Here is a 24,656-nt window from a genome sequence, read left to right on the forward strand (position 1 = left end):
CATGTTAAAGTAAAGCACTGCGGAAGCATATAACCAAGACCGAGAGTAAAATCTCCTCTTTAAGTAGGTCCATCCTTGAATGCTCTAATACCATGTCAAAGTGAAGCAATGCGGAAGCATACGACCAAGACTGAGAGTGAAAACAGAGAGAGGGGGAAGAGAGAGAGCGAGAGAGAGAGAAAGAGACAGTGGAACATAGAAAATCTACAATGAAGAATGCTGTATAAGAAAGCAGATGTGTACACGGGCACAGAGTATATGTTTGTGTATGTCTCCACCTCGAAGATCTCACACTTTGTGAACCCCGACGGTAGACTCCACGATCAGCAATCTGGAAACCTGAGATCAAAAACTGTGAAAGTGTGTGCTGAAGACAAGTAATAAATAGCTTGCCAAAAATTAGGAAAAATATGTTGTCAACTGCATTTAATGCAGCCGATTGTACTGTCCAACTGCATGAAACTGTCCGACTGGACCAGCTGACATGGCAATCAGCTCTCTGCTGCCATGTGGCACTCCTGCCTGCTGACGTGGCACACTTGTGGACCGTACTGACCTACCAGCACACACAAATCCCAAAATCCAGAAGGCTGCAAATGCAAACTATTAGGAGCCTCTGAATAATGGCCCCAATGTAAAGATGATGGCCTGGGCAGCAAACACAAATCCCAAAAGCTGAAAGGCTAAAAATGCAAACTATTAGGAGCCTCCAAATAATGGCCCTAGTGTAAAGAAGGTCGCCAAAGTGATGGAAACTACCAAACGCAAAATGTTAAATGGCCTATGATGACATCAACTAGTGGAGACAAATGCCTATGTGACGAAAGCTGACACGTGTCCTTGATCAACAAATGCAAGCTGTGGATGTACCGCAAGGTAACAATGATGATGCTAGACTCAAGAAAGCTAACAACAATGACCTCAATCAACAAACGCAAGATGTAGATGTGCCGCCAGTGAGGGCAGTGGAGAGGCAGGAGAGAGAAGGGAAGAACGTCGGAATGATGGAAGAAGAGGGGTAAAGAATGACTGAAGTGATCATGAATGAATAAAGTGACAGCCTATTTATAGACCTAAGTTGTCTGTGGTGGTGCACCATTGAGTGGCCGCCCACCAACTAAATGACCAAAATGAGGACACCAACCCTTTTTGGGGCTGTTAGTGCGAAACCCTAAGTGAAGAAACTAAAAGAGTGGTTTCTCAACGCCAATCATGATGTATGGTGCACCTATTTGGATCCCAAGCCTCACCACATACCTACGGACACAAATTGAGAGACCACATGTCATCATGCTCTCACGAATGATCCACAGTAAACCATCAGTACCACACGAGATCACTATAGCTGAGTTTGTCGCACCCCCCATGATGATGGAGGCCCTTTTTCAAACCATCAACTCCATACATAGAGTACGCAACATGCATCCAAATAGACTACCTAAGAGAGCCTTGGAGACCTCTCAAACCCATTACCTTGTAGAACATCTCTAAACATAGAGTTTACTTTAAAACCATATTGGTATAATTTGGGTTGCCATAGTGACTTCCAATTGGTTTCTGCATTACAGAAGGAGACAAAATCAAACTCATGCAAAAATGGATTTTACAAACCTACCACTAGGAGTGATTGCGAAGAGTTTGAACTTTCGGTTGTGTCCTAAGTGGATCGTCTTTCCTCAACTGAGAGGTGATCAATCTCGTCAACAAAGTGCTCCAATTGAGATGTACCTTGTAAAGGAGTATGAGATGAAGAAGAGTTGGGCCTCGATGAGTGATCCCTACAAGAAAGGTTAGTAGGAGCATTGTTCTCCAAATCAAGGCCATAATGCCTCCTCATGGTATCCATTGAAGTATAGGAGAATGCAAAAAGGATCCAAAGATGGAGTAGTCTCGGCCATCATGAATTGGTAATGCATCGTTCATATATCTCACACAAAACCAAACCTCAACAATCACCATAAGATACTCTTTAAAAGAGCATCAGCTATGATGCCATGTGAAGATATGCTAGGGTTTGCACAAAGAAGGACAAAGTCAAATAGAGAATCTTCCTTTCACCACAAAACAAAGAAACATCAATATGCATGACTAGCTCTTGAGTCCTCTTGACACTTGCCGAAGAGGATGATACTTTGTGTTGGTATGCACAAATATCAACCTAGTTTGAGTTACATGGCTTTAGCATGGACAAGTTACCCCCTTTCAGTACTCCCTTAATGCACCATACAGATCCATACCCCCAAACCAGCGTATTTGCCAAATATGTCAACTAGAGCAAGAGACAAAGAAGGACTATATTTACTACTACCTAGCCGTAGTTGTCAAGTACAAAAGGTACGATATGGTATAGTACGATAAAATATAGTACTAAATGGTACCTTATGATTTTTAAGGTATAGTACAATATTAGTATGAAAAATTTTTGCCTTTATTTTTTTAAAACCATAAATCATTAAATGATAGAATACATATTTAAAATGGAAATAGCCATTTCAACACAAAATGAGATGAAAACATGAGGGTGACCATCGTGGTCGCATGGGCTGCACAAAACATGCGATACAACTATAGTCTAGACTCTAATGTGTCATAGTAGCATCATGAGTGTGGATACAATGATAGCAGATACAAAAAAGAGAGAGACCTATGAATCTATGATGAGGCATCACTATCATTATCATCATCAGAATCATCTAAGTGCTCATCAAGAGAGTCTGAAGATGACTCCTCCGCATCGAATAATGAGGCACACTCATACTCGTCATCACTAATGAGGTTACCATCATCATCAAATGATGGCTCCCTAGGTGGCAACTGTGTAGGCAAGGGGGGAATGTTATCATGAGGCATAGAATTTGAGCTACTAGAGCCCCGCCTTACATATGTCTGCAAGCCACTCGAACCACCCCTCCTCGATGTTGGAGGGCGTCGAATGACCATGCCCCTACTACCACCTACTCGAACTCCCACCCACGAGCACGCTAACTACAAATGTCACAAGTATCTGTTGCCATAAGCTCTCTATAGAGCTCTAAAAATATCATCTCCTCCTCCTCATCCACCTCCTGATGTACACTCGAAAAAGTGTTGCCCGTCAACTTGAATGTATCAACATCCACCTACACAATGCACGTAAGATTGTAAATACTAAAGTCTAAATTGTAAAGTATAAACTTCAAAGTTCAAAGTTTAAAACAACAAATTTTAAATTTTATGGTTAAGTGTTTAAACTTTACTTGCTTCGAGCTATCCATGCTCATCATGGCCCTTATCATGCATAAGTTAGTGCGGCAATAGAGAATAGACACTCCAATTTCTCTCACATACACCCGAAGAGCAATCTTGGGCAAGGACCCTTATGGCTAAGGGCTGAAGGGTCTCCAATGCGTATCCAAAGTTTTGCCACCAAAATAAAGGCTTCACAAGTAACACTTTTCTCCAACGAGTGGGAGAGGCAAAAGCCACATGCCCTCTCTGATCTACATAGCATCCTAGCTTTTCAAGCACTGCGTTGTGATCATCCACAGGGACCACACAAGTCAAATAAACAAGTTGGTCCAAATAGAGCCCTCTATCATCCATGACCACCGGTGACTTATAGGCCAGATGTACCAATGCGGCAAAACCATGGATGGGCTTATGTATCCATGCGCATCTCCTCTCTACTATCTCTAAAACATGTGCACGTTATATCTCTATGATCACTATATAAGTACGTGCCTCCACCAATGCCGCTTTAAAGAAGTGAACGAGAAGGCTCATGGTGAAACCCTCACAATCACTCATATGTAACACCCTATAAAAGGGAGTCACGACAATGACAACAACACGGACTTTTCGCCAAAATTGCTCATTAAGGCACAAGCGTACATGGCTTTGGCCTCCTCACTCTCATGCTCATCCCACTCATTCCATAGAGTAGACACCATTGTCTGGCGCAAGGCGAACCGCACCTCATAAAGGCGCTCCAACAACAACCACATGTAAGCAAATTGAGTTAAAGAAGGCTTCTTCAACTCCAATGTGCTATGCTCATGATACATCGCAAGCACCTTTACCTTTACAATGAAGAAGGTAACGACCGATGTAGCTTTGAGGACCACCCTCTTCACCCACTTGAGCTTCCCAATGTCCTCCATGAGCAAGTCTAAACAATGACTTGCACATGGAATCCACACAATCGTGGGCAATTTGGCCTAATGCAAACAGCCCATGCACCAACAATTCAATGCATTGTTGATAACAACTTACACCGCATTCAAGGGGCCCACCTACAATCACAATTTACAAATTACAAGTATATCAATAATACTTCGAGATTAGAGAGAGAAAGAGAGACTCGAGAGTTGAGCCTTTCAAGTTTCAACTTTCAAGATTCACGACTAAAGAGAGGGCACGGAAGGAAAGAGAGAATCGAGATAGATATTAGAGAGAAATTAGAATATGGAGATAGAAAGTTATACATAAATCAATTATAATAGTGAAAGAAAGTGAAACAAATTTAACAGGCAACAATAAATGCATACCTCAATGATAGCTTGCCGAATGTGGCAATAGATTAATACGTATGTCGTTTTTCTCCCCCTCTTGCCAGTATCTACGGCCTGCAAAAAGTAAGTGCCGAGTGGACATGAGACAAGTATATTGATAATACCCCGCTTCTTACGATCACTCCATCCGTCGACGAGAATGGAGCAACCATATTTTATCCATGCTGCCCAAATAGAATCAAGGGTTCAATCAATCCTCTCCTTCTCTTCATCAATCTTTTTCGTCTTCACGTCGTTGTATGTGACACTAGTCCATCTTTCACATGGACCCACAATGGCAATGGCTTTTACTATCTTCTTCCATTGCTCTTGCTTTAGGACATTGAATGCAAGATTGCATTTAATCACTGTGCGTGCAATTTCAATGTTCGCAAGGCATTGCCTTTCTCTAAGAAAGGCGATCGATCCACACACATGACCAAGAGCTTGAGAGAGAGAGAGAGGATTGTCTCTCCAGCATCGCATGATCCTCCACTCTTTGTCTTTTATCGGAGCCGGATGCGGATGTGGAGCCCCCACCACCAATGGTAGAGACCTCACCCGCCTCGGTTGAAGATACACCCACATTCAATGCTTCCTCGTTAGTAGGCACAAGAGTTGGTGCCAATAAGCCACTTCCTCCTCTTGTGGATCCCCCTCTCATCTTGGAGAGAATCTCCTCCGCGATGTTTTGAGGAATCTCCTTGCATGGAGCAACTCCCCCCCCCCCCCCCCCCCCGGGCCTTCGTGGAAAGATGTTGGAGAAGCCAAGTTGCACCACTTGTATAGTACTTCCCGCAAGACTTGCATGTGCAATGGTGGGAGTTGGACTTCTTTGTGTCCCTCTCCACATGAATCACGTGCAAATTGAAGGCTTCGTGCTTCTTATGAGTCATGGTGCCGACAACGGATGAAGAGGCCTCGGGAAGAGAGAGAGAGAGATGCTTGAGTCTCAACTCTTGAAACTTAAAAGTTGAAAGAGAGGGAGAGATCGGAGGGTTGAGGTAAAGTTAAAAGAGCAAGAGTGAGAGAGAGAATGGGAGATGAGAATGGCAAATGCTTTTAATAGACTACAAGATAGAGAGGATGGGAGGTGAGATTTGAGAATGGCAAATGCTTTGATAGGGTGCGGGAAAGAAAGGATGGGAGATGAGAATGACAAATCACAAGTCAATTCAAGATCCAAAGAGAAAGATGATAATGGTAAATGCTTGCTGAATTGGTGTGGAAGCATGGAGGAGAGAGGGATCTTTTATAGATGAGAGACGGGTCAAACAATCAAAGAGGTGTCAAACAATCAAAGAGGGCTGCCAGCTGGATGGAATCCAAGGAGAGCTTTTTTTTTGGGGGGGGGGGGGGGGGATATATAGTTGGAAAAGGGGGTGAAATGAGGTATCCGAGGCTTCCCACCCTCCCCAAAAAGTGCTAGGTAGGCAGAACGCGCCAAGTTAAAGTGCAACTGAACGCAGGACGACACACAGATGCGGTAGCAAAAGTGACCCAGTTTTATCGTACAAATCCATATGGTATGGTACAGTGCAGATCATACAGTATAATCAGTACCATACAACGTAAGGAGACAACTATGTACCTAGCATACTATGAGATCCAAGGCCACTTTCAACATCTATTTAGAGACGGCTTCAAACCACTTTCCGAAGTCATGGATTTCAATGATCAGTAGTACCTTGGCCTTTTCCTCCTAGGGATACAATGGTTTTAGGCACACTCCTTAGAAGTATAGCATCTCTTAGACATAAAGGCCCTAACCAAAGGCAACTTACAAATCTCTTTGCAAGGGAGACTCGAGAGGTTTCAACATTCTCAAAACCTTAATCCTACATATACACATGGAATATTGATAGATCAAGCCATCCAACTTGGCCGATCCAAATATCCTAGACCTTGATACAAGCGTCGATGGCACTTCCATAGCCAGATACAAGAAATTATTGCTCAGGCTAGAGCCAAGCCCTCTACACCTCCATGAGATTGTATCAACTAAAGCTCTTTATTTGTCAACTAGAGTTCTCATTACTTGTATCTTTTAGCTTTTCTTGTATTGTTTATTACATTTTCATTTGTCTTTCTTTTGAGATAGTTGTACCATCATACAAATGGTTGTAACTCATGGTCTCATGGATCCACTGATCATCTTTTAGCACGTCACAGTGATGGTTTTGTCTCATGGCCTCTGAAGATGTTCCAGGCCTCTGAAGATGTTCCAGGATCCCTCACCCACCAACTATCACATTTTACATCCCCTACACTCACTAGATGGTGTTAGATCTACATGGCATCATTGTATCTCACACGCGTATAGCCTCATGACGCCAAATGGACATACTTGTATCCATTTTGAGGGCTTGCCCAAATGATAGTATCTACACTTATTACACATTTAGATAGGATTTTCATTTCTACTTTTCACTTTCATGATATCATAAGAATATTCCTTTGTACATGGATATGTTTCATAGGTCGATTTGGTTTTTAGTCAACATTAATATTTCTTTCTTTTTCTCTTTTCCTTCCCCCCCCAAAAAAACCATACAATTACATCCATCATAGCTCCTTTCACCTCATGGAGCTCAACACTACAAACCTTGAGTACAACTTTCTATATGCACCAATGCAAACGAGGAGCTAGATCATGATAAGCATCAAGTTTTGGCTATTTCTACTCTCTGTTTTCAAGGCTTGGTACCATCAACATCAACATTAGTGTCTTTTCAAGGTACCTTTTTAGTGGCTTGATCACCCACATTGCTTGGGTATCCATGGTCCTCTCTACTTGTCATTGTTACATCTACTATGATGATACAAGTTTCTAGCAAAATTCAAATCATTGTTGTGATATGGAATGTTGCGATGGTGCCTAGGGGCTTGTTCCCCCATCATTGCATATTACATTGCACTCGTCACCATGGTCTGAAAGAGTGTTAGCATAAGAACATTTCATGGATTCTATTAATTCTATTGAGCATTTGGCGAGGCACCTAGGGTGGCCATTGTTTTCCACCTCCATTATCTCAAGCCTCATTCCTTGGCCTATTCATAGGTGCCTCCTCTCCACAATCCGTTCAATGCGCATGTATATTCATTAGAGAGAGCGATACTAGAGGCACACTGGCACTACCAAAACCCATGTGGTTTATATGCATTTTTTCATGCTCTCGTATATTGATTCCATGGCCCGGTTCTTCATCCATTTTCTTGTGTTCTTGCCTTTTTGTTCATCTCTTTCAATGTTCAGCAATTGTTTCTTTTGCTTCCATGTTCATATCTCTTTCTCACAAATTCATACGATATTTTTGGTGCATTTTTGCCACCCATCCTTCGCACAAAAACCATTTATGCAGCACGATTTCGACACATTTTTGCGAGGGCCCGGGGCCGTGAAGAAATACCCTACCACAGAAAACACAAATAACACCATACAACAAAGCACAGACTGATAGGAGAACACAGTTAGGGTTAGGGTAACTCAGAGACAATGAATACAAAGAATGAATGAAATGATATGACTATTGATTATACATTGCTCCTGCAACAAACACACTATGTACTGAGTGAATATTGTATCTCAAACTCCTATATCTCAAGGATCAGGGCAAGGATAATGCGCTAGAGAGTGTGTCATACTCCGAACGGATCCTAAATCGCAACAAGGCAACCTCTAGATGTCGAACACCAACAAATGCAGCCAAGGAAGGCTGATTCTAATGCAGACGGTGGTGCAAGAGAGAGACTAAAAACGATGGTGAGAAGAGAAAGAGAGACTAAAAATGCTGGCTGCAAGAGAGAGAAAGACTAAAAACGCAAGAAAAACCAACAACAGTAGTTAGACTAAAAACGCAGGAAAAACCAACAATAGTAGTTAGCATGCTGAAATCAGCTCCAAACAATGTGTGGTAGGCTAGAAACAGGTGCCAGACTATTGTAGACAGCAATGGCCAGCTTGGATTGCGATGTCCTCCACGTCCGGGTTATGGGCAATAAGCTAAAATATCTGAAATCTACAAAAACGAGATTAAGACTACATAGAGGGTAGCATACCTATTTATAGAAAGTTTGGGCCCTCCCAAGTGGATTTGTGCTTATGCGATACAGATACTCTCTAAGAACGCATTTCTTTTTAACAAGCTTTATTCTTTACTTAAACATATTTTGGGACTATTTAAGTGAAGCTAAAGCATTTTTAGTTCAACACCCCCTTTCAGGCCCAACAATGGTGCCACAAGAAGTAAACCAACCAAGCCTTTTTTTTTTTTTAATCTTCTACCCCAAGGCGTTCCACCCCAAAGCAGCTAGAGCATCGGACAAAGAATACGTATCAGTTGCCTAGTGGTCTACTAGGACTATAGAGGCAATGGTTATCTTACCAAGGGAGCCCAAGTGATTACCCCAGAGAGACCGAGGCATTGGACAAAGGGTGCACGATGGCTGCCCAGTGGCCTACCAATTCCTACAAAGGGGGATGGAATCAACTATGAACTTTTCTTTCTTGAGAGGGCTTTGTAGTTTTAATAGATTTAACATTAAGTGAGGGTTTCAAATCAATTTCGTCCTATTGAGTATCCGTGCCCCAAACGGGAGAGTAATAAGGGATGGTCACACCCAAGACCTTCACAAAAAAAATAAACTATCCCTACCATGACTAGGTGTTGGTGAAAAAGAAAAATAGCCAAGGTGTGGGTGACACAATATAGCAAATATGTGAAGCAAGCAAAGCAAGCAAGCAAGACAAGCAAAGCAAGCAAGCAAACTAAGAAAATTTGCCTTGGAGACTACCATGCTCAATGCCACGAATAAGACCGAAAAGGAATAAATGTGCTCAAATGCATGTTTATGTGAGCAAAATATCAATACATGGAATAATACAAAGGGAGATGCAAGATGTCATGCTCACATAAAAGTGCCACCTGGGCATTGCTCTCGCAACAATTCCCCTGTCCAAGTGCCCTTTCACAATCATATCATCCTAACAGAGCGGATGAAATTACAAATGTTCATAAGTACAAAAAAAGAATAAATCAATGAATGAATGTCTAAAAACGGTAAGCGTCATCACTGTCGCTATCAAGAGAAGTAGCCGCCCCCTCTCAAACTGGAAGGAAAAACAAGAGGGAAACACCCTCTCCCCATCAATCTGAAGAAGTAGGGGAGGGTGTACCCAAGCTGATCCTGGCTAAAAGGTACTGAAGAACCGGCCAATTGACTACTTTGGTCAAATTATCTACAAATTTGTCTAATGAAGGCACACTCTAGGCGGATAATGTCTAGCTCAACCTGCTCTCTCTAAAAGTGGAAGTGGACTCCCACATGCTGCATCCATAGTGTAATGATTGAATTACTCGTAAGAGTAATGGCACTCTAGTTGTCGCAGTAGACAACGGTGGGAGAGTCACAAGGAAAGTAAAGCACCGCCAGTAGGCTCCTCAAGTAGATGGCCTCGGTAGTGCCATCGTAGAGAGCCCTATACTCAGTCTCGGCCGTGGAAGCTACTATCGTCTCTTACTTACAGTTGGACCAAGAAATGAGAACCGTGCCCAAGGTGAAGAGGCAGCCGCCATGGGAACGTTGGGTATCAGGATCTCTTGTCTAATCAAAATCAGTGTACCTTGCAAACATAAACCACAACCATAAGTGAGACCATAAGAATAAGTACACCATAAATAATGCAACATACGAAAACATGCAATCCAATGTGACATCCTAGGTGCTATGAAATACTAACTGAGAATGCTGACTGAGTAAGCTAAGTCTGACCTAGTATAAATTAACCAAAGAAGTTTCCCTATTTTATCATTAGGCATATGTATATATGTATGACACTCAAAGACTCTCAAGTGAAAAATGACAAGCCAAGAGCGAAAGAATGCCTTCTACGGGATTTCTTGAGGAAGAACTGCAGTCGAACGGACATTAGTTGAGGATGTACACTCTAGTATTAGCAACCTCAACCCAAAGGCACTCAAGGAGTTATGCTACAAATAGCAAAAAGAATGACATTTCCATGGCTGCCCGATTCCGATAGTTTTTTTTTTTAATTCAATTTTTTTTTAATCATACTAATATCGTACCATACCTTATAGAATCATAAGGTACCATTTAGTACCGTATTTTATCATACCGTACTATATCATACCTTTCATACTTGACAACCATGGTAGTGGGTATCATTAATCTACAACATTAGCCACAATAATCCAACATATTCTTCTCACTACACATGCATGAGAGATTTCTGCAATGTGCCCTTTTTTAAAAGCAATACCACTTTTTTCTTGGGATACATATATGTGTATATATTAACCCTTAGTCCTTGCTTTTTTGAAAAGACACAAAATCCATTTAAAGACTATTTTTCCCCACCATCAAGTCTTATATATCTATCCAATGTCTAACTCTAACACCATAACAAAAATGGGAGCCTGCAAAATTGGAAGATATGAAAGCCTTGCACTCTCCATGTACAAGAGAAGAAGAGATAAATCTGACATCAAGGTAAAGCCCAAACATTTCTCTCTCTTGCTCACACAAGAACAATTTATATAAGCTAAGTGTGCATACAACAGAACAGATAGGTCAATGGTATAATGATGTCCAATGCAATACATAGAATGGACAACTATCTAGAAGAAGAATCACTAGCACAACTCAGGTATGAGGCCCACAGTGCATAGTAAAAAAATATGCATAGCTTTGCCTTTAATATAAAGTCATCGTCTTTACAGTATTCTCATTCAATATATATGTGTTCTGGTTTGTCAAAAGCAGGTGTGTTAATCAAATGCAAGTGTCACACCTGAATGCCTGAATTGATCATAAAACACGTAACCTTGATGTTGATATAGGTCAGTCTCTTCACAACACTTAGTCTGTGCATGTGTGTATGGTTTGTCTGCAACAGGCATTTCTTCAACCCGTGTGTCCTTTCGATGTATGCAGAGAAGTTAAGTGACTCAAACAATAGAGGGATTTTAAGACCAGAAACCATTTCTAGAAGACTAAACTGGAACTAGGAGATCTTCAACACTTTTGACAATGGCCTTCTGCTGATTTGCTGGTTAAAAGTTGAGTTGCATTTGACTTCTCCAATCAGATATAAAGCTTCTGTTGATTCACTTAGAAGGCTCTCTTGCAAATGATTCAATGAGGAAGAGATACAAACCTTGCTCTTTACTACTTTTACACGAACTCGAAGTCCCACTTCTTCATCACCTTTAGCCTGAAATGTTCCATTTTTGTTTTCAGTAGACAAACAGGAATTTCATTTAAAAAACTCGACAGGACAGAACCTTGATTTTCCAACATTGGACTTACAGATTTGATTTTTCCAGTTGAGCGAATTTCAAGGCGTAGTGATGCAAAAAACTTTAATGCTAAGCCGCCACTGGTGACCTCTGGGTTTCCATACATCACTGCTACCTGCATGCACACATATCGTATTCAATAGCAACAAACTGCAGATCAAAAATATAAAGCTGAAGATCAATTTATATAGGATACCTTGTAACGAATTTGATTGATGAAAAGAAGTGTGCAACCTGCTTTAGCAGCATTTGCAGCCATCTTTCGCAGGGCTTGACTCATGAGACGAGCTTGCAAGCCGATTTGTTGCATTCCAATCTCCCCCTACTTGAAGAAGAGTCGTTGTGCCTAGTGGTAAGCTTCAATGCCTAAGCACTTGCTTAAAGACCTCCTAATATTAGATTTTTTACCTCGATTTCTGCTCGAGGAGTTAAAGCAGATACAGAGTCAATACATATAATGTCAACTGCACCTGATCTGCAAAGTCGATCTGCAGCTGGAGAATAACCAAACGATGAACATATTATAAGCCAACAGATGAACTTGTCTAATGAAAAGACTTCTACAGCACAGCTAACTGAATCTGCAAGTAAAGGGAACCAACTTTCTAAAGCCATCTCCCCAGTGTCAGGTTGGCAAACAATGAGGTTCTCAACATCAACACCAACAGCTTTAGAATATACTGGATCAAAAGCATGCTCTGCATCCACAAGAACTGCATTCCCACCCTTTCTCTGTCGACCAACATGGTTCAAAAAGTGATCAAAAAAGCCTGTGGACACAAGCATATGTTTCAAACAAAGCACACATAACAGCTATATGTTCACACAAATATTAGGCAGACATACAAAGACAATGCTAGATCAGAAAAGTTTAGAGGGTCTGGAATGCAATTGTTAGAGAGTTAAAAAAGTCTAGAGGGTCTGGAATGCAATTACAAGTCTAAAGTTCATTCACCGTCATCTGTGTTGATAGAAGCTGCATACATTCCATACTGAATGGCACCATAACTTACATGTACTAAATGCAATGAAGTATATACATGCTAATAGCAACTGATGCCACAAAACCCTGCTATGTGAGAAGAAAAAAGAAACCATCATACCTGTATCTCTGCAATAGCATGTAAAGCCAATGTTGTTTTGCCACTACTTTCAGGTCCAAAAACCTACGATAAAAGAAGTATGTTGCGAATGAAATGCCAATGCTGCCCTTTTACCTCTAGTTGCACAATTCCAATCATCAAAAAAGTGTGATGATAATGAGCAGGTTTTCTAACTAAACTCATCAGACTTTAAGTGCCTAGCCTTTTCAAAGGGTCTTAATATGTTTTCATATAACCACAAAGACTAGTTATACAGTGTGCCTTCTTGATTGGAAGAACGTACAAACAAAAAGACCATACTATTACATACCTCAATAATGCGGCCTTTCGGCAAACCACCTCCCAGGGCCAGATCGAGAGCTAAGCAGCCACTTGAAAAAGTCTCCCTGACACAGAAATTATGTTTCACTCCAAAGTGAACATTAATATCAAACATGAAAAAGGGTTTCCTCATGTTAACACCAAAGTGAGTATGGTAAAGCTTACACAAGTGCTCCACCTGCACTGCCAAGTCTTGTTACACTGCCTCTGCCAAACGTTGCATTTATGTCTTGCATTACAGCATCTAGCGCTTTTTGCTAACATCATGTCATAGAATGAGTTAGTAATACACCAACCATAATTCTGTACAAATTATGCAATTCACTGTCTTAAAGTGAGATCAAGAATATATAACTCTCAAAGAATAAGAATATACAGTCTGAAAAAGCTACAAAAAATATTGAGAAGTGTGGATCTTAAGAGGAATCTTTCATGTTGTTAATGTTATGATAAAAACAAATAGTTTCCTATCATGACAAAGTCATCCTATGTTGCCCATCCAGTTGCTTCTAGGTGGCTGTCCACCAAAAAGCAACTATAGCAAGCTGCTACATGTGGCTGTCCACCAAATCACAGCCTTGGCTGCTGCTCCACTGCTGAAAACACACTGTCTGGCTTCAATACAAAGTTGCCTGGCTGATTCCCACTCAGTCCAGACAGCAAATTGCAAACTGCACAGCAGGCTGTGCTCTAAAATGCAGATTTTATAGACCAAGACCCGAGGCCGATGCCTTGTCTTCCAAGGGGTGGCTTCTAGTTGAAAAACAAAGAAAACAAGAAGATTGCAGAAAAAGAATAGTTAAAAACTGCATGTCAATTATGGCCAGCACCTTCTCTGTGCTTGAGTTTTGAAAACACTTCTTACAATGAGATGATACTGGTTGAGGCTCATGGAGGGCAAAACATGTAAAAATAGCCATTACAACATAGGCTCTATCACAAGGATGTGAGTATTTAACTTAATGCTCTTTGGACATTTCAGTTATGACATATAAGGTGTGCACATGTGAGATTAAGTCAGTTAAGTCATGGTGACAGCCTAAGCACCCTAAGACTGCAGTGGGTGACATTGGCAAAAGTTGTATTAACTTATGCTTGACAGGTATTTGTGTGTGTGTAGTGTTAGTTAGGACCTAGGGTGTTTATTGGGCATTTAAAATGACTTGTGGTGACATTAGGACCAAGCATTAATTAATAAATTAATGCTAGTCTAACTCCATTTAATGTTGGGAACAACTTAAAGTTCCAAAGGGGTTAGCATATTAAATGTGGATGGCCAGCTGAGTGTGCAAGCAGCCATTCAAGCAAAGCAAGGAAGGAGGAGCCACCAGATTAGCTTGGAGACAGGCGAAAGTTGATAGGGGCAGCAAGTTTCCTTCTCTATCTGCATAGGGAGACAGCGATAGAAGAGAAGGGCTATCTATGTGGTTGACGGCGATAGAAGAGAAGGGCTCACCAGTTACACTCCTATTTTTACCCCCCTTTCAAAGTTGTTTTCGCCATCAAAGCCATCATTCCAAAGATTCTATCTCCAACTGATTTTCTCTCTCATTTTCTAACATTCCCTCAAAAATTCTCAGTATAATCCAGTCTTTGGTGAAGAGCAACTGAAGAAATTGTTGCTCAAACCCTAACTTGCAGCAACCATTAGAATTTCTCAACCACCTTGAGATCCATGTCCAATAATTGAAGACCCCGTACTCAAAGTAGCAGTTGTGAATTTAGAATTTGTAGCTGATTTGAGGGGTGATCCCATTTCCACTTGATTTGCCCCGTGTGTAAGAGCCCAAGGATCAATTTGTGCCCGATCTCTACTCAAATCAAGGGGCAAATCAATTATTAGTCATTTATCATAACCATTCATATTGAAGATTGACAAAGATCAGTACGTATCTCAATATACTTCAACTTAGAGCAATACCATATAAGAAATACCACAAGGGGCGCCAATTGCTAGGGCCGATCAAGTATTGGCTGTCCAAGATTGATTGATAAAGTTCAAATTTCAGATTTGCGAATTTATGCCGCTTGTAATTTGAGTTGAATCGGGTCACCTACCACCCTATATGTGAAGGAAGGCTCATTTCAGGTTCTAGCAATCGAACCCTTAGATCTGATGTCGAGGCTCCAATATCATGTTAGGGTGTCCAACGGAAGAAGGAAATAAGAACTCCATATATGGAAAAAGAGAGGTACAAGAACAAGATGGCAGCCCCAAGGAGTGCAGGATGTTTAGCTAAAAAGGTGCATTACACCTTAGATTGTTGGGCCCTAGAGCGCAAGGATCGAGACACGGAATGCTTTCTCACAACAAAGAGCAGAGAGACAGAGAGACAGAGAGTGCAGAGTAGAAAGGAGAGTGAGGACAACTTGTTGGGTACAATGACGAGTGTACCTCTTTAGGTTTTTAAATAGATATATATATATATATATGAAAGTACAAATGTGCTAAGGATGTGTTCACACCCATGCACATATAAAAGGCACGATGGCCCTTTATTCCCAATAACCTCTCAACTAAAGGCAATGTGCCTTAAGAGGAAAAAAGAATCAACTAAGTCTAGGTATGTACAAAGCTGAAATACATGTATCTATCCAACTCCCATCATCTGTCGGCAATGAGCAAACCGCTCTACAAGAAGACCCTTCGTGAGAAGATCTGCAAGATTATCATCTGTATGCACTTTGACAAGCTCAATGCTCTTGTTGTCAAGTACATCTTTAATGAAGTGGTACTTCACCTGTATGTGCTTCGTCTTTCCATGAAAGACGGGATTCCGTACTAGCATGATAGCACTCTGACTATCACAATGAAGAATAGATAACTCTGTAATTCCAAGCTCTCCCACCAGACGTGAAAGCCATAAAGCCTCCTTGCATGCCTCAATAGCAGCCACGTACTCTGCCTCTGTAGTAGACAATGCAACACACTTTTGTAGCCTGGAGATCCAAGAGATTGCTCCTCATGTGAAGGTAAACGCATACCCAGAAGTGGACTTTCTGCGATCCGCATGACCAACATAGTCTGCATCCGTAAAGCCAACGACAGATGCCTTCTGCTTTATAAGCAGATGCACAAATCCTTTGTGCCTTTGAAGTATCTCATAATACCTTTCACTGCTTCCCAATGCTTTTTAACAGGATTTGCCATGTATCTGCTAACCACTCCCACTGCAAAGGCAATGTCAAGACGTGTAGCAACCATAGCATACATCAAACTACCAACAGCTGAAACATATGGTATCTTAGCCATTTCAGCATTCTCATCATCAGCTATAGGGCTGTCCTCTACATTGAGTTTCACATATGGAGGCTTCAGACTGCATAAATGTATCAAACTTAAGATACCATTCTCTAGGTGCTTGTTTCAGCCCATACAAACTCCTTTTGAGTTTACATACTATCTTCTCTTTTCCTTTTTCCACAAACCCTTCGGGTTGTTGCATATATATGTCTTCATGTAGATCATTATGTAAGAATGCAGTCTTTACATCCATCTGTATGAGCTCCATGTCTTCAACTACAACCAAGCCCAAAATGGTTCTCAATATAGTCATCTTGACTACAGCAGAGAAGATCTCATCAAAGTCAACTCCATGTTCCTGTTTGTACCCCTTTACAACCAATCTTGCTTTGTACTTTGGCAAGGAACCAAAAGTGACCTTCATCTTGTAAACCCATTTACATGGAAGGTTTTTTTGCCCTTTAGGCAACTGCTCCAAGTCCCAAGTGCCATTTTTCTCAAGAGATTCCATCTCTGACAACATGGCTTTATACCATTTCTTGTTGTCCTGTCTGTCCATTGCTTCCTTGAAGTAAGACGGTTCACCATAATCTATCAACATTACATAATCAGCCACATTGTTGGCACCAGGAACAAATCTATCACATTGTCTAGTAGCCCTAGATGATCTCCTAACCCAATGATCATTGTATGCTAGCTGTTCTTGCAAATTTCCATTTTCAGCTTGTTGTCTTGGCATTTCAGCCTGCAAATCAGCATTAACAACTTGTTGCCCTGGTTGTTCCTACGCATCCAGTGGCTCATTATTATGGGCAATAGCTAGCTGATCATTTCCAGCATTATTTTCTGCATTTGCAGGTTCATTTACAGCAGTTATTTGTTGTTGTACAGCGGGCATATTTTGCTGTCCAAAATGTATTTCTTCCCGAAATACAACCCTACAGACCTCCTCTGTTTTTTTGGGCTGTTTATGTATGCGATCTTCCCAGAAGATAACATCATTGCTACGTACTACTTTCCTTTTCTCGGGATCCCATAATCTATACCCCATTTCTCCTTCATCACCATATCCAAGGAAAATACATTTACAAGACTTTGGCTCAAGTTTGTTGCATTTTTCCTTACATATGCGCACAAATGCTTCGCAGCCAAACACTTTTAAGTGTGCATACGAAGTTGGCTTGCCCAACCGCGCTTCTTGGGGAATTCCCACCCCCCAAAGACCTGTTTGGTGACCGATTAATCAAGCGTACCGCTGTCATAACAGCCTCTGCCCAAAAACCATGGGGTAATGCAGCATGAGACAACATTATATAGGACCCTATCCCGTATGGTCCGATTCATATGCTCTGCAACTCCATTTTGGGGTGGACTATGAAGGGCAGTGAGCTCCCTCTTTATCCCTTTGCTGTCACAAAATACCTGAAAGGCCTTGGACACATATTCCCCATCATTATCAGAGCGAATGTCTTATCAATTTGATTTTCAACCAATACCAAAAAAATTTTAAACTTGTCAAGGACTTCATCCTTGCTATGAATAGGGTAAACCCACACTTTTCGTGTAGCATCATCAACAAAGGTAGCAAAGTATTTCTTTCCCCCTAAAAATAACCCCGGCATCTAACATACCTCGGAACGCACTAACTCTAGAGAGAAGATTTCAGTGAAAGAAACTTCTTATGAGACGTCTGTGCATGTTTACCATAAACACAATGCTCAAAATCGGCATAACGAAGACAAGGCAAGTAACCCAAACGAGAAAGCACTTTCATTCCACTTTGACTCATGTGTCCCAACCGGCCATGCCACAAAGAAACACTTGGCTGCTCGGTCACAGCAACAACATGGTCATGCACACTAGATACATGAAGAGGATACAAGGTATCACTTTTACAACCTCTTGCAATCACTCTAGATCCCTTACAGATCTTTCATTTTCCATCACCAAAGGTGGGATGAAATCCATCGTCATCTAGCTGCCCTGTGCTAATCAAGCTCTTCTTGAGCTGAGGTACATGCCGTACATGCTGAAGTGTGAAGACAAAACCATACTGAAACTACAATTGCACACTACCAATACCTGCAATGTCACATGCATAGTTATCCCCAAGATGGACAACACCATGTCGACCCCCTATATAGTTAGAGAACCACTCACGATGAGGGGTGACATGAAAGGAAGCACTTGAATCTAAAATCCAAGTATGCATGTCATCATCCGTATCTGCAAGTAAAGCATGTGTACTAAAGTATGAAGAAACAAAGAGTACATCATTCCCACTGTCACTGTCATGAGTGACTATATTCACTTCAATTTTGACACTGCTCTTCTTAGACTGACTCTCTTTCTTCTTTTCCTTGCTATCATCTGTCTTCTTGCCCTTTCCTTTCTCTTTCTTCCATTTGTAGCAGTCACGTTTAAAGTGACCCTTCTTGCCACAATGATGGCATTCAACATCCTTACCACGTGATTTCCTGCATCCTTTGCTATCAGATTTGTCTTTCTGCTGTGATCTACCCCTAATATGCAAAGCACTGGAAGACTTATTGGATGCATTGTTCTGCCAATTCATTTCTTCCATGAGTAGAGCATTCTCTACATCAGCATACAAAAGAATCGCATTAGAATTGCTCATAGCAATCCTGAATGTATCCCAACTTTCTGGCAAAGTGCAGAGCAAGAAATAACCTGAAATTCTTCATCAATCAAGAACTTCAAGGCAACCAGCTGGCTGAAAATGGAGTTAAACTCACTCAAGTGAATAGACATTGATGTACTCTCTTTCATATGCAAATCCATAAGCTTTTTCAGCCAATATACTTTGCTTGCAGCACTCTTCTGTGCATACAATTCTTCTAGTTGAGTCCAAATAGCATAGGCAGAATCCAAACCTTCAATGATAAATAGAAAGGTATCAAAAATCGATAGCTCGATGGTTGAGCGTGCAAGCTCATTAACTCATCCCAATCTTCCTATTCCATGTCTGCAGGCTTTGCCCCTTTGGTCTTAATCGGCTTTGCCTGCTTCTTTTGCAGCAGGATATTATAGCACTGTTTTTGCCAGACTGCAAAGTTATGTGCACCTTCAAGCTTCTTAATGTGCATGAGATTACTGCTGTTACTACTGACAGCCATAATTTTCAGCCTAAATGTGACCAAAAAATTCAGCAAATGCAAGCCCAAACCGCACACAAGTGACCAAGGTACAAACAAGTACCAACCAGCAGTAAATAACCACGTAGAAGCAGAAATTTCAGATCTACAAATAAATTTTCAAAAGCACCAAACCTTGTGCTACAACACTCCACAACTGATTACAGCTGTTCCAAGGACAAATACATCACATTACATGAGAAGTCCCAAATTTTAGCTGCAATTTCTATTGTACATATACCCACGGCCACAAAATTTGACACACATTGTCAAAAGCCCCAAATTTTTTGTACTCAAAGCATCAACCATACATCTGCATTGTCTCTGACATGCATAGAACAAGCCAATTTTGCCAAAATAGAGCAATTTCAACAAAACCCCCAAATTTTTCAAGTGCTAGATGTCCAAATTGCATGGAATTAAACCAACATGTACATAAAATGACCAAATGGTACACAAATTTTGCCCAAATAGCAAAAGCCCCAAATTGCACGAGGTCCAATGTACATCAATGTCAAGAAATTGGGTAAATTTCAATCCAATTCTTGCATGTACATGAAAAACCCCGACTGTGGGAGGCAAAATGTCACAAATTCCTGCAATTTCTGAGACAAATAGTCTTGTTCTCCATCACGATCCCCAAATCCGGGAAAAGCCCCAAATTTTCGGGCCAAGCTTGCACAAATCTGAACTCTGTGCTTATGCGTGCGAGCTCCCGCCAAGAAAGAGAGGTAAAAACTGATTTTTTTGAGAAAAAAGAAAAGAAACGTGACGAGGGGTGTGGGGGTCCATTGACCTTCCGTGCAATCGCCACGCACCCGTCGACGTCAATCGCTTGTAGGTCATCGCCTTCGCCTATCCGCCACCAGCCCATCACATGACTTCTGCCCCGCTGGTCCCCGTCCATCAAATCTGCTGGTCACACCTACTTGCCTCGTCACCCTGTGCCATGACGCTGCCATATCGCGACCAGCTGACTACTGCCGTTGTCTACTCGCCAACAGTCCGCCTGATCCATTGTACAATTGCGCTTGACTTGTCTTGTCGCCTGCTCCTCAGCAGCGTTATGCCTGCAGCAGGCGTTAACACAGCTGCCGCCTGTTGGTCCAATGATGACAACTATACTGTCAACAGTGATGCCGGTCATCACGACTGCATACTTGTGTGAACCATTGGCTCACTCCTGACGTCTTGAGAAGCGTGCACTCCTTGCCCACTTTGATACGAATTTGTTGCGCCTTGGAGTGCAAGGATCGAGACACGCAATGCTTTCTCACAGCAGAGAGCAAAGAGACAGAGAGTGCAGAGTAGAGAGGAGAGTGAGCACGACTTGGGTAGTAGAATGACGAGTGTACCTCTTTAGGTTTTTAGATAGATATATATATGAAAGTACAAATGTGCTAAGGGTGTGTTCACACCCGTGCACATATAAAAGGCACGATGGCCCTTTATTCCCAACATAGATCATTGTTAGCTCTTTAAAACAGCCCAAAACTCAAAGATTACCACCTGTCCCATAAGCCAAAACCCTAACAATCACTTCTTTTGCAGGTTTAGTCATCAGCTCACTGCTGCCATGCCGTCATTAGTCCAAGGAATCTTGTTTTTCAAACGCTGCCCTAAAATAATGCAACCTCTAGTTCAGCTGATGCCTTCATTGCTGCTAGTGCTGCATTTGCCACTGCAGCAGGATGCCCTGCAGTCCAGCACCCAAGATGACAGTTCACAACCTGCATTTGGCTGCTGCACAAGCCACCCAGCATCTGACTACCCTCAGCCAGCTGTCCCCCAGCTGTACATTGCTACATGAGACTGGCTACCCACTCTTTCAAGCGGTACATTGCTAGGTTTACTAGTTCCAACCCTCCATACTGCTGTGTTTTGGTTTCCAGCCCGTGACCCTTCCATTTTCAGCATCATCTCAGCTTCAACTATGTTTACAGCCCTTGGAATCCATCTTCAATAGACGTCATTTTCCGACTACTCCCTCAACCCACCCTCGGCTGTTGGACAGCTCTATCTTTGAGCATCTTGGACACTCTTTCCTTCATTTACAGCATCCATTCTTTCACTTCAAGTTTGTGTTCTTGCATTTTACATTTTTGCCCAAGTAGTCGTGTTCATACATTTTGTGTCTTCTCCATGCAAACCCTAGCATATCTTCACACAGGATGCACAACTGAGGGCATTGCAAAGAGAGAGTCACTACAAACCCATCAAATGGTGTTTGGGCCAAAGGTTAAGAGAATATCGCACTAGGGTCTCTATATATAAAATCCTAATAGTAAACTAAAATGACTAGTAGATTCTCGAAACAAATATACGGCCACAACACAACTAGCCAAATTGGAATAAAATGACCAAACCAGCCATAAACGGACCATAAAGGTTAGAGATCCATAATGCCCCCTACCAGCTCATTGGCTCATGACTGCAAGATACATGCATGTACTACTAACACAAGGGATGTCCCCTTTTCAAGATACTAATAATTAATGTGATTGAGGAGACTGCTAGCAATCATGTGTATCTTGCACAATCATCTCCTACCTGTGAGCCTCAGCCTGTGTCATACAGGAACATAAGGAGCTCTGACATAATGTATGTTAGTCATGTTGCGTTTTGAAAAAGATAATATCAGAGCTCCTAATGTCCTCACTTAACTCAGATCGAGACTCATAGGCAAGAGATGAACATACAAGACACCTAACTACTAACAGGAGGGACCCACTCCTATTTTCTCTAACAATCAAAGTGCTATTTCAGTAGCACAAAAACTACTGGTTGATGCTTGTATTAAACACATTGAGATACATTATCACTATGTCAAAGAGAGCCCACATGCAAGGGAGTTCGGCATGATCTATATTTCCACACAGGAGAATGTTGCAAATATTTTTCACCAAGGCACTATCACGTGACAAGTTTGAGGAATTTTGCAAATCCTTAACTTGATATCTTTTGGTGATTGATCCGCTCCTTAAACAAAAACAACGGTACTATAGAGGGGTGTTAGAATCTAGGCAGTGCCCAATTTTTATGTTTTAGTATGGTGTGGACACAACTAAGTTAGTGAGTTATATCACTACTTTTAGAGTGTTAACTCCAATTGAGATAGGGATAGGTCAACCTATTGTACTTTCATTATATCATTCTAGTACTCGTATCTTCTAAGAGTGGGACTACTACCCACTCCAAGCTCTAGCTCAATCTCTCTCTCTCTCTCTCTTTTTTTCGTAAAAGGTTCTCTCTCTCTCTCTCTTTTTCGTAAAACTCTCTCTCTCTCTCACACACACACACCTAGCCAATGACCTTGAACAAGCACTTGTTGCCAAGGGTTTTGCGCTAAGGGCAAGCTTGGACTACTCAGAACTTTTGCATCGACAGCCTATATATCTACTATTCAAGCTATCTTGGCTCTTGCAGCTCATCACCAATGGCCAATTTTCAAAATGGATGTAAAGTTTGCCTTCTTGAACAGCATTCTTGAGGAGAAGATTCATGTTGAAGCCCGCCATTGTCCACTGGTTCATGCCAAGAACCTCCATCTTAGTCATGGTTATGGAAGAACTAACTCCTGTGACTGAATTTTAACTGCAGTTTTCACTCCCTAATCACTGCAACTAAATCTATTGCATAAAAATGACTTTTGACATGATCTAAACTAATGCTCCGATACCAATGTAAAGAAGGACTAATCTAACAATGAAAATGAATAGGAAATCAAAAGTACTCTAAGCTACAAATGACAAGAAATGAACTAAACTGAGATTCCAGCATGGCCATGCCATGGAACAACTTCCATTACCATAGCACAATGTAGCCATGGACTGTCATCCATGTACAAGAAAAATGTGAGAGACAAGAAGGATGAAATTTTTGATAATGCCAATGAATGATGCTACATTAGTACTTCTTGCCTTTTACACTAAAACCTAAGTCCTCTTTTTCTAGGCTCAAGTATTTACAAAGTTTTATATTTGGGATAGGCTTTAACTCTCATGTTGATAATTTGCTTCATTACACCATTTTGCTGGTCAGCCAATTTTTCGGGGTCTTTCGCTATATATAGCTGCCCCCCACTAGTTGGCAAATCATCTTCTTTTGTTCCTTGGCACATGCTTCATCAAGTGGCGGCAAGCTTCTCCATCTCTGGTGAGGACAGCAGGCCGGATATTCTCTATCTCCATCACTATCGTCACCGGTGGTGCTGCTGTCATCATTTCAGCCTAGTCCGGTGCCCTCACTCACGCCTCGGGCTACATGCAAGGACTGATCAGTCCTTTCCTTTGTATTCAGCATTCTATTCAGCCAATGCAGATTTCTTTATTCATCTCTTGCTCTGTCTCTCACCTCTTCTCTCTATGTTCGTGGTTCTCTTCCATTGCACACTCTCACATGGGATCACCACCAAAGTGAGTATATGGAATTACCCCTCTGAGAGGAGACCCCTTGGGCTGAAAATGCATTGGTGGAAATGCAGATTTTCTGCAGTCTACTACTCCATATGACATGGCGGACCATCTACAATCCTATTGTTGAGGTGTAGCCGATTTTCACTGTTTGAGACCATTTAGAGCAAAAGACAGATTTTTGTGGTATTTGCAAGTGTAGAAGATGTCTTATCACCAATTCAATGGCTTTGATGACTTCGACGAGATCTCTCGTTACTCCTCTAAGGGGCAACATGATCATTGCAAAGATCAAAGGTCCCAACCCCATTCTAAACAGGAACCTTCTCCTAATAGATCCCACAAATCAAAGTAACCCTTGCCTTCTCCCTTTCTCCATATCTCCCACAGGGCCCATCCTTTTGGCCCTAGGATGCCTATGATGGCACCATCAATGCAAGTGTTTGTTCTTCCTTTGCTTCCCAAAGAAGACCGTTTGGATGGATCAAATTATTCGCTTTAGTCATACTCCCCTGTAAATGCAAAGATGTCTCACGCTCAAGCAACATCAAGGACATATGTGTAAAGCTCACA

General features: G+C 41.6%; 1 protein-coding gene across 4 annotated transcripts in view; it reads right to left on the reverse strand.

Annotated features, from left to right (window-relative positions):
* RECA1 (recA DNA recombination family protein) overlaps nt 1–24,656 on the reverse strand; it is a 67,140-nt gene that overhangs the window by 36,618 nt on the left and 5,866 nt on the right. For 3 of the 4 annotated variants that reach the window (XM_087690891.1, XM_087690881.1, XM_087690900.1), the window contains exons 2-9: nt 13,438–13,529; nt 13,262–13,337; nt 12,952–13,014; nt 12,451–12,580; nt 12,257–12,342; nt 12,045–12,170; nt 11,859–11,963; nt 11,707–11,763 (exon numbers count right to left, since the gene is read on the reverse strand). In XM_087690891.1, the coding sequence (XP_087547017.1) occupies nt 11,707–11,763; nt 11,859–11,963; nt 12,045–12,170; nt 12,257–12,342; nt 12,451–12,580; nt 12,952–13,014; nt 13,262–13,337; nt 13,438–13,529 (735 nt within the window). Of the gene's footprint in view, nt 1–11,706; nt 11,764–11,858; nt 11,964–12,044; nt 12,171–12,256; nt 12,343–12,450; nt 12,581–12,951; nt 13,015–13,261; nt 13,338–13,437; nt 13,530–20,467; nt 20,985–24,656 lie in introns of those variants that run through there. The other variant, XM_087690908.1, reaches the window with a different exon arrangement.

Source organism: Lygodium microphyllum, chromosome 2 (assembly GCF_053477565.2).
Source record: "Lygodium microphyllum isolate KBCC chromosome 2, Lygodium_microphyllum_v1.1.10, whole genome shotgun sequence".
Lineage (NCBI taxonomy): Eukaryota > Viridiplantae > Streptophyta > Polypodiopsida > Schizaeales > Lygodiaceae > Lygodium > Lygodium microphyllum.